The 14,285-nt window shown below is 35.3% G+C and overlaps 1 protein-coding gene across 1 annotated transcript; it reads left to right on the top strand.

Annotated features, from left to right (window-relative positions):
• Positions 1-10,296: 10,296 nt before the first annotated feature.
• LOC141700288 (uncharacterized) lies at positions 10,297-10,854 on the top strand. Its single transcript, XM_074504085.1, has one exon. It carries the CDS (start codon positions 10,297-10,299, stop codon positions 10,852-10,854), a length of 558 nt encoding a protein of 185 aa, XP_074360186.1.
• Positions 10,855-14,285: the final 3,431 nt, after the last annotated feature.

The raw sequence follows: 14,285 nt of genomic DNA, 5'->3' as shown, positions 1-14,285 counted from the left end.
AACAGAATCAATAGTTTTTATATTAACAGATAAAAACTGATTACAAACATACTCTATTGAAAGGATGAATAATTATCCTTGGGAGCTTTTAGGTTATGCGAAAGATATAACAATGTTCGTAATGCATATAGCATGAATCTAATCTGTGCTTTATATAGAGCATAACTACACAATCAAATAAGGAATACTATTCTATTATAATAAGGAAACCTATTCTATATATGATTGATTGCTTCTAAGATAAAGTCCTTCACCGTCTTGAATTCCTGTTTTCCTTTTCCATATTTAATATCTACTGAAGTGACCAATCTTGATGACATCATCTGCTGATCATCAAGTACTGATATAAGTACTGATGATGTCACTCTTCAATAAATGCGGATATAAATCCTGATATGAACTTTTGATAGTTTCCACTGATATCATCAATTATATCTAACAATCTCCCCAAACTTTTGAATTATGACAATATGTACAAGTTCCTTTTTTATGATGTCAAAACTATCTAAATGCAGAAATCAAGTAAGAATATTCATTCTTACGTCAATGAATATCAGACTTTACTCTTTATTCTGAACTCTTAACACAATCTGGAAAATCTTTAAGAAACTTCCTCAGTGGATTTTCTTCCTTTACATTCAAATACCATTGCATCCTCTGTTTATATTCCTTTAGTTCATCTGTTGATTCATCATTATGATAGATGACAGCCCCGAGATTATGTAACCTTGAATTTCCAAGAGATAGATCATCCAGCTCCAGAAATCCAATTCTCTTTCCATCAGGATTAAAGGTTAAAACTTTAGCCCCTAGACTCATTTCTATCTTGGCTCCTCCAATAGGCATATCAACATCATATTCAGTTTGATCAATGTACTTTGGAATGTAGTTTGATTTGTAAGACATTCCTTTCTGCTTTAACTATATCAAGTTCTTTATGAATGTAGACCATCTGGAAGTTACAAAATTAGTTACCTTGAGAATTGTAGCAATAAGTTCCAATTCCTGCCATGGTTTGTCTCTTAACTGTTCTTGATTCAACCTTAAGCTTCTCCCAGACTCCATAAAAAGATTATTTTCTATTCATCATGATCAATAACAATTTGCACTGATATGATCTTCTATAAGTTTTCAAGCATCACATTGTCTCCAATTTATGTCAAGTTAGAATGATTTCTTAAAGTCAAAGCATCTCCTACAAATGGATTATCATTTAATCTTCCAAGTCCACTTGTGATTCCAGGTCTTCTAGATTGAGAACTTCCACTATAAATCTTCTTTAATGTTTCATAAAAATCTCTTCTAGGTGCTGGTTTCTTGCTTCCCTATAGTAGTTTCTTCTTTTATTCAAAAGTAAGTTCTGGCTTATCAGAGACTATGTCTTCAAAATCAGGATTTGATAAATCTGCTTGAATTTGATTTAAGAAATAAACAACATAAGTAGAATCAAAGATTGTAATTGGTTGAATAACAACTTCTTCTTTAACTTGATCAATGTCAAAAGTTAATTTCAATTTATCAGCCCAGTCAGCTCCATAAATCTTCCTTCTTTGATGAGCTCGACTGATTTCTTCTTCTTCAGTAATTTCATTAGTATCAAAAGATTTAGAAACTGTATAAATTGGATCTATCAATATTTGTGATTTAGCTGCTTTGGATACTGATTTCTTCTTTACAATAGCTTTGGCTTTAGGCTTTGAATTCTTTGACTTCTCTCCTATCTTCTCTTTTCCTTTATGCTTCCTGTCAACAGTTAAAATAGCTTGAGATTTGAAACACCTTTCAGCATCTTCCGGACTTTCCTCCCTTATGACTATACCATTGGCTGGTCTGTTAGAAGGATCATCTTCATAAAGTTCTTGAGAGATAACAATAATATCAGCATTTGCTGTCTTCATTGAATTCTTGAATTCTTCCTCCATTTGCCTTAGCCGTTCTAGATCCACTCTAGGATTTTATCTTTCAAAGATTCTTTTACTCACCTCAGAGTCAAATGCTTGAATATTTGGATCCTTGTAAAATAGAGTTGTCTTTCTTTTACTTTCAGAGTTTGAAGATATTGACTTGCTTCAATACCAGCTTCTATCTCCAAAATACCTTGATCTTCATCAGCAGCTGTGATTTGTAAAGATTGTTGCATTTGTTGTCACAACAGTCAATTCTCTAATTTTTCTTTCATTTCTCTTACTGTCTCCACCTTGTCTAGATTGAGATCTAGTGATTGCTTTTGATAAATCACTAACTCCAACTAGCTCTTCACCTTTTCTCCTTTCACTATCTTTCTGTCCCCCTTTATTACCTCCATCAGGATTTTTATCATCAATATTTGTCAATGTTAGTTGTCTGCATTTAGATTTAACAATTTTCTCCCCCTTTTTGGATCATCACCAAGAAGTAGAGAAAGAATCAGCTTTATTGAATTTTGTACCTCGGTAAGTTGATCAGACATTTGAACTTGTTTAGCTTCCTATATAGCTTGATTGGCTTCAATTGCAGTTTGTCGGCAATTATTGGTGCAATTTGTTTCTGAATTTCCTGATGAGTAGTCAGCTTTGAAGCAATCAGTGATTCTTTGATCTGATTGATTTGAGAAGTAGTTGCTTATTGAGTTGTATGTAATGATCTAACAATCAGAGTAGATGCTTTCAGATGAGTCAGCATATTAGGAATTTGAATTTTTTGTTCAGCTGTTTCCAGATGCTCAACAGCATTTGTTCTGGAAATATGATATGTATCATCTTTCCATTTAGCATTCCAGATAGCATTAGAATAATTTTACATTATCTTGATATCTAACTCTTTCAATTTCTGTTACCTTACATGTATAGAAATATCTTCAAGGAAGAAAAGATCATCTTTAGGATCTATAAGAACATTAGAAATATTAGTTTCTTCACCATCATTAGAATCTTCATTTGCAACTGGATTTTGCACTATCTGCTGAACTACATCACCAGCTTCAGCATGTAATATAAAATCAGAAATTGGTGAAGTATGTGATCCAGCAGCTTCAGAAGCTTCCATACCATCAGCACTTAACTCCACATCTTCAAGAATCGTAGATAAATGAATTGGAGTTTCTAAATTTACTTCCAGAACCTCAGTTCCTGTACAGTGTTGCGATGACCCTGAAACGGATGAAACTTTATGAATGGACTGTTGTGCTACTTCATCTTCAGCAACAACAGAGATTACTTGAGGTGGTAGAATAGTAGAGTGAATGGACTGTTTTTATGCAAAAACAAGGATTGTTTCATGTGGTGGAATAGTAGATTGTATAGATTTCAAGAAAGTATATGTTTATTCGAATTTTAATAGACTGTTGTTCCGCATCTGTTTCTTTAATATGTACACCTGCAAACATATAACAAGTAAAAATTAATCACTCTATTCTTTCAAAGTAGTGTCACTACTCCTCACACCACACATCTCATGACTTTTAATAGTCAGAGCTTCCTCACAAGGATTACTAAATCCTATCTCTCATGTACCTCTCCGTTTGCCAGAAAGGATCCTGCCTCTCTTTATTTCTATTTTTCTCTAAATCTTTTCAATCAACTCACAGAAAAGCTCAGAAAGATTGTCCTACAGAAATGAGTGGTGTCTAAAGAAGGGTGATTTGTGCTCATACAACTAGAGGTGGTCCTTAAATAAGGTCTAGAAATAATCATACCAACATGATTTTTAAGACATAAATAATAAATGCTGAAAATACCAAATCAGTATTTAGAATAAACGCTAATAAAATAATAACAGTATTTATACCTTGTGAATCTGAAAAACACAGTTGGACTCACAGTTAACACTGTGGTTATGACAGTTGTTGTTCACCAATTATGGGAACCTCCATTTGAATTGGAGAGGATTTGATCAGGTTACTGTCATGTACCATGATCTCAAACCTTGTTCTTCTTGCAAAGAACTAACACTTCAATATGATTATTGAAATCTTCATAGGGTCTTCAGTAAAAACTTATACCATGTATCTCTGTTAGTATCATTAAGATCTACCTCAGCATGTAGTCTAACCAACTTAATATTTTTCTGAGTGGTGAGCATAATTTCAAGAACTATGTCACTTTATTTTTGGAAATATTTAAGAAATGGATTCAAGTTTTTTAGGTGTAAGAAGAAATTTAAGATATAAGATATGTGATTTTGAGATTGAGTGTGGACAACTTTCTTGGTGAGAAAAAGAAAGTTTCAAAGAATCTTGATAAAACATAACGCTCAAAGATTATAATTCTCATGAGTTCAGAATTAAATCTTTGATAAATTTCTTCTGTTACTTCCGTTACTTCCTGTAATGTGCTCAATCTATACTTTAGTGAATATATGAACTCAAACAGAAACTAGTTCCTCACATGCACTATTGAAAAATATCTGAAATTAAGCATGCAATACTAATTTGAATATAAATAGTCATAAGTGTGACGGCCTCAACCCCGGACTCAGGAGTTGACGTTATCAACAACAATAACAACAAACATAATACAACCCAACTCATTATTAATACAACATAAATATGACCCCTTACCAAGATCTTTTCCAGGTTTAAGTATGACTTAGGCTACATAACTATTACAACCCAACTTATTTAATAAGTCTAACACAACTAACATAATACAGCAACTCGATAGACCACAACTGGTCTGATACAACTACCTCAGAGGAGCCTAGTATAGGAGGGACCGAAACTCTACCCTAACTACGTTGGAAAGATCTCCTAGGCATCTGCAATATATATAAAAAACATTCTGCAAGGGTGAGCAATCAATTGCTCAGCAGTACCACTATATGAATAACAAGTAAACATTTTATAATAAAACGGTTATAGGAACAAAAATCATAACTTGTTACAAGATCAAGTAAACATCTATAAACTGTATATCAACAACTAGCATGCTTTGTAAAATAATAACATCAGTCATGTGTGGTGTGTAAGTACCAGAGTCCAAATTTTAGCATGCTATTCACATTTATAATTCAACTGTATAAATCACCTATTCCGTTACGGGAATCACAAAACCAAGTCAGATACATATTGGACATGTGAAGACAGATGATCAGGCTATCACTAGACGGCTCCACCTGCCATCCAATAAACCTGTTCCGGAACTAAGAGACTAGCTAGGTCTCTGACCTGCTGGACTAATCGGTTAAGTAGTGCGCGCACCTGAGTTAACCTCTTACGCAACCTCAATAGGACACTATGGCCTCTATATATACAATATCTGATCATTTTTATCCAGTTTACAAATCACTTGTACCTATCTTAGTTTAAAACAATTCATTTAGCGACACACATAAATCTGGTTCACAAAATTATTTTCATTCGGAGATAGGTACCTTTTCCAAGTTACTTTTCCCCAAAACATATTTTAAACAAATAATTATAACTACAGGGGATACTTAACTTAAAACATTTATGTTCCTGTTCGAAAATAAAATAGCATTGTATTCATATATGTTGAACCATAAAAGAATGGTCAGGGATACTTGCCTTGCAGAGCTTTACAACTATTACTGGTTGACTTTGGACCGACTTGGGCACTCGGCTTTATCTTCTAACTATTAGACTATCCTGGATCCGACTTCAACACTCAGGTTCTTTGATTAAAACCTTGCTGATCTTGTCAACTGACACTAGGCTATCTTTAGTCTGATGTCAACTCTCAGGTCTTCCGACTAGAACCTACAGAGTCAAAATACCCTATGTTAGATGATCAGTTATGCTTGACATATCCTCGCTATCAGTTCTACCTGAACGATATCAAATCCCGACTTATAGGTATACATATTATTATAATACACATACAATCAGGGTTCACATACTAAAAACTCGGTTCGATAATCATTTTTGAAAAATACATATACCCGTCGTTTCGGAAAATGGGGTTGTCAAATATTTTACAAAATATTTTATCAGAACACGCAAGTACGTTTCATAAAATATTCATAATTATATATTTATATACATTCGACTAGTCTCGATAATCATAGGATATGTCCCCATTATTTCGAATTTAATTTCCCAAAAATTGGGTAGCATCTCCTCTGTTTATCGGCCTACCTGTCGAAATATAATCTACGTCTCAATTTCCAATCACAATCAATTAAATGACTTTTCACGATACTTCACTAAATACTTTTATTTATTTATAAATGTAAGACTCATAATCGATCATCACTGTTCACCATCGGCAATGTGGCCAGAGGGGTAGAGGAGTGTGTGATGTGGTACGTGTTTTTAATGAGATCATAAAAGAAGTAGATTGGAAAGAATCCACCGAAATAATTTAAACGGAGTTCCCTGGAGAATGAACTCCGGGAGGGTAAAGTCAAAATAAATATTAAATATGATAAAAAATAATAAAACTAAATGAACACACTAAAAAAATAATTTATTTGTCTTTGTTGTTTTAGTCGCATATGTTGCTCCTGTTAATTTCAATTGCTGTCTGTTGGGCTTGAACTAATTGAGACATTTGGATTTTGCAGGAAATAATAATTGATTAATGTTTCATGATATAAATAAATTTTACACGAGGATTATAATATTTAATTGATGAAATTCATGAAGGATGTTCGATATGATCGAAAACCCGTGAATTTTATCGTCGTCGGTGAGACGATGTTGGACTATGATGATACAATTTGAGTCCTACGAGTTAAAATATAAAATAAGAATAAAAATATAAAAATGCGAATGGTAGTTAATAATTGATAATTGAATTCATATTGGTGATTGGGATTTGTGAAATTGGATTGTGGTTGGTTTGTTATTGCGGTTGTTGTTGTGATTTAACGTCGAATTGCTTCGACGGGTTAGTCCGATAAATAAAGGAAGTGCTGCCCGATTTTTGGGAAATCAAATTACGGAAAATGGGAGAGTATCCAGTAATTATCGGGACTTCGAGCGAATATACATGAATACATACATATGTTTTATACGAAACCTGATTGTATGTTGTGGTGAAATGTTTTACCAAAACCAATAACCCTAATTTCGTAAAATGACGAGTATACGTATTTTCTGAAAACAAACAACGAACCGACTTTCGAGAACGTGAACCCTAACTGATACATGCATTACAATAATATGTATATTACGAGTCGGGTTTTGTTAGTGTACAGGTAGATTATTCGCGAGGACATGTCAAGCATATTCGGACGCCTAGTTTAGGTTATTTCGGTTCTATAGGTTCCAATCGAAATCCCGAGCATCCCAGTCGGTGCAAAGCTAGCCAGTAATAGTTGTTAAAGTGTATTGAGGCAAGTACCCCTAACCATATCTTTATAGTTCAGTAATATATGAATAATTGCTAACTTAAATTACATACTGGAATAGAACATTTTAAGTTACATATCCCCTGTGTTCAAATTGTTTTGTTAACTTGTGTTTTGGGGGAAAAGTAACTTATGAAAATACTTATTTTAAATTTTAAATAAAATGAAAATGCTTCGGATAGTGTGTTGTGATAGAAGTGTTTTGAAAGAGATAGGTAAGTAGTTTCAAAACTGGATAAAATAGATCAGATAATTGGATGAGCGTGCGCAAGGGCCCGTAACGGCCAAGAAGATAGCATAAGAGGCGAAGTGGTTCCGCGCCCTAATTAAACCACTTAGTCCAGCGTGACAGGGACCTAGCTAGTCTCTGAGTTCCGAAACAAGTTTCATGGGATGGTAGATGGAGCTGTCCTATGGAGATAGCCTGATCAGCTGTCTCATCAGGGATCATCTAATACATAAATATTTGAGCTTAATGATCATTTGGTTCCCGTAACGGAACAAATGTTTGGGTTCCCATAACGGGATAAATGGTTTTATGGTTCCTATAATATAACGGAAGATTTGGAAATGAAAGTAGCATGCTAAAATTGAACTCTGGTATTCACACAGCACAACTAATGAAATGTTTTACAGAGCAAGCTAATTATTGATATCCAGTTTATACCTGTTTTACTTGTTTTCCATAAACGAGTTATCATTTCTGTTCCTATAATTATTTTCATAAATTGTTGTTCATTATTATTCATATAGTGGTACTCTTGATTGATTAATCGCTCACTCTTGCAAAATATTTTTGTATATTCTTATATTACAGATGCCTAGGAGAGACTCTACTGTCATAGGAAGGGTCAGTTTCCAGTTCCTCCTGTATTGAGCTTCTCTTAGTATGTTGTGTCAGACCAGGTGTGGTCTGTGAGTTGCTGTAGAAAGTTAGATATGTCACGTTGTGTTAAATAAGTTGGTTTGCATTAAAGTGTGTAGCCTAAATTATACTTCAAACTAGAAAAGATCATGTAAAGGGGTTGCTTATATTGAAATAAAAGTGAGTTGATTGTATTATATTTGTAGTTTGATATTGTTAGTGACGTTAACTCCTAACCTCGGGGTTGAGGTTGTCACAGGTTGGTATCAGAGCTACAAGTTTGAGTCTCTGATTTAGGTTAGGAATATAGTTGAAAAGGTGTAGAATTGGCGTATAGGGTGTGAATCAGCAACTCACATTAAGAGGAGCAAGTTTAAGAGTCTAGTCGAGGGTTCGAAGGTTTAACCCTGGCATATATTGAGGATCTTAGAACTGCCCTAATCTTTAGTGTGTCTCCCTGGTATATGTGCTATTGGCAACGACCGATAGAGATTTTTAGTTATCTCTTGCGAGAACGAGTCCGACCATGTGAGTTCAGTTAGTAGGTTGCTATAATAGTCAGCAGCTGTTAGGAGTATTGGCTTATGCTGTTAGTGATGCACTGTTATTTTTGTTGTTACTTTTATTGTTACATTTGTTGCTGATCTTATTAAATTTAGCCACTCATTACAGTCGGACCCCATCTAAATGAGGATGGGAATATTTATTGCGGCAACATTCTCTTGACACATGAAAATGTTGCTACCCGGGGGCAATTTTTAAACTAAAACCAATTGTTATGTTTTACGAGAATGCCGCCCAAGAAGAATATCCCGTCCAATTCCTCTAATAGAGATTCTGATGGGGGCCAGTCATGAATGAGTTTCTAGATTTGCTGCGCCAACAGTCTAACCAAATGGCTCAGCAGCAAGAACAATTTCAGTAGTAGTAGCAACAATTTCTGCACCAGCAGCAACAATTTCTTCAACAGCAGCAGTTTATACAACAGCAGCAACAACAACAAATCCAACAACAATAGCTGCAGTTTCAGCAACAACCTCAACAAAGAGAGGTGAACCAAACTATTAGTTTTTAATCATTTCAATCGGTGAATCCCCCAGAGTTTAAGAGCGAAGTGGACCATGTTTCTGTCAGAATTTGGCTAAAGGAAATGGAGAAAGCCTTTACCCTCACTCAAGTAAGTGATAACCTCAGATTAGACTATGCAAGTTATTTTCTGAAGGGTGAAGCAAATTATTGGTGGGAGTCCACTCGTGCCTTGGAAGGAGAAGGTCATGTTCCATGGACCAGGTTTACAGAATTGGTTTTGGAAAAGTATTTTATGGATTGTTTGCAAAACCAGTTGGAGGTTGAGTTTCTGGAATTAAAGCAGGATGAAAAGAGTGTGGCCGAGTACGAGGCCAAGTTTACGGAGTTGGCCCGATTGGTACCCGTGTATGTGAGTACTGAAGCTCAGAAAGCGAAGAGGTTCCAGCAGTGATTGAAGCCAGAAATCCGTAGTGAGGTTGTAGCCTTGCAGCTCAAGAGATATCTCTCTCTAGTTCAAGCCGCCCTAGTAATCAAAAGTGATCAGAAGTTAGCTGCCAAGGAAAAGGGTGATAAGAAGAGAAAGTCTGAAGGTATTACTGATGAGACAAACCCAGGAGGATCCAGTCAAAGGTTTCAGAAGCGGTTTGGACAAAACAAGAATAAAAGATTCGGAAGACAGACTTTTCCTCAGGCCCGGCCTACTACCACTTCAGTTGCCTCCACTCCAACCCAGTCAGCAAACTCAGCGGTGGATTGTAAGATATGTGGAAAAAGGCATAATGGCTCATGCAAAAGGGATGTTTAGTGTTTCAAATGTCATCAAAAGGGTCATTATGCATTGGAATGTAACTCGAAGAAACCCGTAGTTACTTTTTATAATTGTGGTAAGTTTGGGCATCTCGCTAGGAATTGTAAGATAGCTACTCAAGGCACTACATCCCAAGGACGACATCCAGCACAACTAAAGCCAGAACTTTCAAGATGACCAAAAGGTCCAATGCTAGGACTCAGATGTAGTTGCACGTATGCTCTCTCTTAACTCCATACCTGTTAAATTTTTGTTTGATTCAGGAGCATCTAAGTCTTTTATAACAAAGGATTGTGTGATTAAAATGGACTTAATGTTAGAAGACTTGGCTGAACTTTTGACGATAGAAGCAACTAATCAGGATATAATTTTAGTGATTCAGTATTGCCCTAAGCATCACTTGGAAATCCACGGGCATTCTTTCTTGGCTGACCTAATACCCTTTGAGCTAGGAGAGTTCGATGTGATTTTAGGAATGGATTGGTTGTCCCAATATAAGGAAAAAATTGACTGCAAGAAGAAAAGGATTGTGATGTTTATAGAGGATAATGTTAAGATAAATTATCAAGGACAAAGGCAAGAAAAGAAATTCCTCTCGATATTAAAGGCAAAGAAATTATTAAGACAAGGATACGAAGCTTACCTAGCACATGTAGTAGATACTGAGAAAGAGGTACCTAATCTGGATGAGATTCCAATAGTAAGAGAATTTCCAGACATTTTTCCAGACGAATTTCCAGGATTACCACCAGATCGTGAGATCGAGTTTTCTATTGATTTAGTTCCCATAGCAGAACTAGTATCAAAGGCTCCATATCGGATGGCCCCTGTAGAAATGAAAGAGCTAGCTAAGCAACTTTAGGAATTATTGACAAAGGTGTGATTAGGCCAAGTGTATCCCCATGGGGTGCACCAGTGCTATTTGTAAAGAAGAAGGATGAAAGCATGAGATTATGTAATAATTATTGAGAGTAAATAAGTTGACCATCAAGAATAAGTATCCCCTACCAAGGATAGATGACTTGTTTGACTAGCTTAAAGGAGCATGCTGTTTCTCGAAGATTGACTTGAGATCGGCCTACCATTAGTTGAAGATTAAGCCTAAAGACATACCCAAGACTACATCCAGAACCAGATATGGACATTATGAGTTCCTGGTGATGTTATTCGGATTGACCAATGCCCCAGCTGCTTTCATCGATCTAATGAACCGGGTGTACAAGGAGTACTTGGATAAGTTCTTGATTGTATTTATTGATGACATTCTCATATATTCGAAGACTAGAGAATATCATGCTGAACATCTGAGGATTGCCCTGCAAAGACTAAGAGAGAAGCAGTTATATGCTAAGTTTTCGAAGTGCGAATTTTGGTTGGATGAAGTTCAATTTTTAGGTCATGTAGTGGGAAAGGATGGTATTAAGGTGGATCCTATAAAGATTGAGGCTGTATCCAAGCGGGAACAACCAAAGACCCCGACGGAAGTAAAAAGTTTTCTTGGACTAGCAGGTTATTATCGAAGATTTATAAAGGACTTTGCTAAGATTGCAACTCCATTGACCAAGCTGACCAGGAAAATGAGAAGTTTATTTGGATAGAGAAATATGAGGAAAGCTTCCAAGAACTAAGGAGAAGATTAGTAACAGCTCCAGTGCTAGCATTGCCAGATGAGACAGGAATTTTTGTAATATACAGTGATGCTTCTTTGAAAGATTTAGGAAGTGTGTTAATGTAACATGATAAAGTCATTACTTACGCCTCCAGACAGTTAAAACCTCATGAGCAAAAGTATCCGGTGCATGATTTGGAGTTAGCAGTGAACGTGTTCGTGTTGAAGCTATGTAGACATTACTTGTACGGAGAAAAGTGCGAGATTTACACGGATCATAAAAGCTTAAAGTATATATTCACCCGGAAGGATCTAAACATGAGACAACGGAGATGGCTAGAACTGATTAAGGATTACGATTGTTCCATTAACTATCACCCAGGAAAAGCTAATGTAGTGGCAGATGCTCTGAGTAGGAAGGAATGATTGAATGAGATCAAAGTTTCGGAGGAACTAGAAAAAGAACTGGAATAGCTGGAAATCGAAGTTTGAGCGCTAGAAGATAATAAGGAGCAGTTGTATGAGATTACTTTTTAGCCAGAATTGATGGACAAGATTAAGAAGTGTCAGGAAGAAATGATGGATCAAGGACTAGATAGTTTAACAGGAGAAGAACTTTGTACTCAAAAGGATAGCAAAGGTATGTTCAGGTTTTCCCCAAGAATATGGATCCCTAATGTGACCGAATCGAAGAATGAGATTTTACGGGAAGCTCATAACTCTAAATTTTCTATTCACCCTGGAAGTACTAAGATGTATCAAGATTTGAAGAAAAACTTCTGGTGGCTAGGAATGAAGAAGGAAATTGCAATTTGGGTTAATAAATGCCATGTATGCCAGACAATGAAGGCAGGACATCAAAGACCAAGTGGATTGTTACAACCTTTGGAGATTCCACGGTGGAAATGGGAAGAAATCGCTATGGATTTTGTGGTAGGATTACCAAAGACGAAGTTGAACTATGATGCTATTAGGGTAATTATTAATAGATTGACGATCTCTGTACATTTCCTCCCGATCGATGAAAAGTATTCCTTGGACATGCTAGTCAAGTTGTATTTGGATGAAATTATGACCAAGCATGGAGTCCCTGTTTCAATTGTGTCTAATCGAGATCCAAGATTTAATTCAAGATTTTGGACGAAATTCTAGGAATGTTTAGGGAAGAAGTTGAAGATGAGTACCGCCTACCATCCCCGGACAGATGGCTAAATTGAAAGAACAATTCAGACAATAGAAGATATGTTAAGGGTTTGTGCTTTAGAATTTAAAGGAAATTGGGATGATCACTTGCCGTTGATTGAGTTTTCCTATAATAACAGTTATCATGCTAGTATAGGGATGTCGCCCTACGAAGATTTGTATGGACGTAAGTGTCTCCCTAGAAAGGATTGGTTAGATTTTGACAGAAAGGCAAGTTGAGTCCTAGATATATTGGACCATTTGAACTCTTGAGAAAAGTAGGTAAAGTAGCCTATGAGTTAACATTGCCACTGCAGTTGCAACATATCGATAATATGTTCCACGTGTCTCTACTGAAGCATTATATCCCCGATTCGAATCAAGTTATTGAGTATGAGCCATTAGATCTTCAGCCAGATTTGTCCTATGTGGAACGACCGATCCAGATCCTAGATTGTAAAGAGCGAGTCCTTAGAAATAAGTCTATTCCCATAGTCAAATTACTTTGGAGGAATCCTCGAGTGAAAGAGTCCACTTGGGAGTTAGAGTCAGATATGTTTGACAAATATCCTCACTTGTTTCGTTAAATCAGAGTTTGAGGACAAAATCTTTTCAAGGGGGAAGGATATAACGACTCGTGTATTTTATGTATTATTTAAATGTGTAATTATTAAAAAATTAAATAAATAAAATATGTGTTCTGTCAGCTAGATATTATTTTGTTATGAGTTATAAGTGATTATTGGTGTTCGAGGATCATTTGTGTAATTAGTTGTGAAGTTGTATTGTTTTGTTATGTATTTAAAAGTGATTTTATTCAAAATTTATTTTCATAAATACTTGGATTATCTCTGAAATCATTTTTATTGCTTCATAATTTTATTTATTATTTTTAGGAATTTTATAAAATTTAGAAATCAATATTTTATTGATTATTTATCTTTAAATGATTTTTTGATTGCATTTAATTGTAAAATCAGTATTTAATTCCAGGATTCTTCAAAAATTACGAAGTTCATATTTTATTAAGTTTGGAATATTTCGTGAAAATTAAAATTATTTTGGAAATTTTTGGGATTAGATTTACCCGCACAATTGTTCGTTAAGTTGTTAAATGCGGGTCCGATTTGCGTTTCAAAAATGATTTAAAAATTTTGGAAATTTTATTTTATTAACTCCTAATTACTTCGGGATTTTTTTTAAAAACTATTCTTGTGAGTTTTCAGATTATTTTACCGATGAATGCTCATTCAATTTTTTTTATTTGCTATGCCAGAATTTAGAAATATCGTGATAAAAAAAAGATAAGGGTTATATTCTTATCACTTAATCTCTTTTCCTCTGCTTCCTCACAACATCACCGACTGTCTCTCTCTCTCTCTCTCTCTCTCTCTCTCTCTCTCTCTCTCTCTCTTCGCGATCTAACCCTCTCTCTGATCTCTTTTCTCTCGAATCTCTTCCTTCTTCCTCTAATCTCTCTGTTCCTCCTTTGTTTTCCCCGA

This window comes from Apium graveolens, chromosome 2 (assembly GCF_009905375.1).
Source record: "Apium graveolens cultivar Ventura chromosome 2, ASM990537v1, whole genome shotgun sequence".
NCBI lineage: Eukaryota > Viridiplantae > Streptophyta > Magnoliopsida > Apiales > Apiaceae > Apium > Apium graveolens.
Note: the sequence above shows the minus strand (reverse complement) of the source record. Positions and strands in the feature narration are given on the sequence as shown.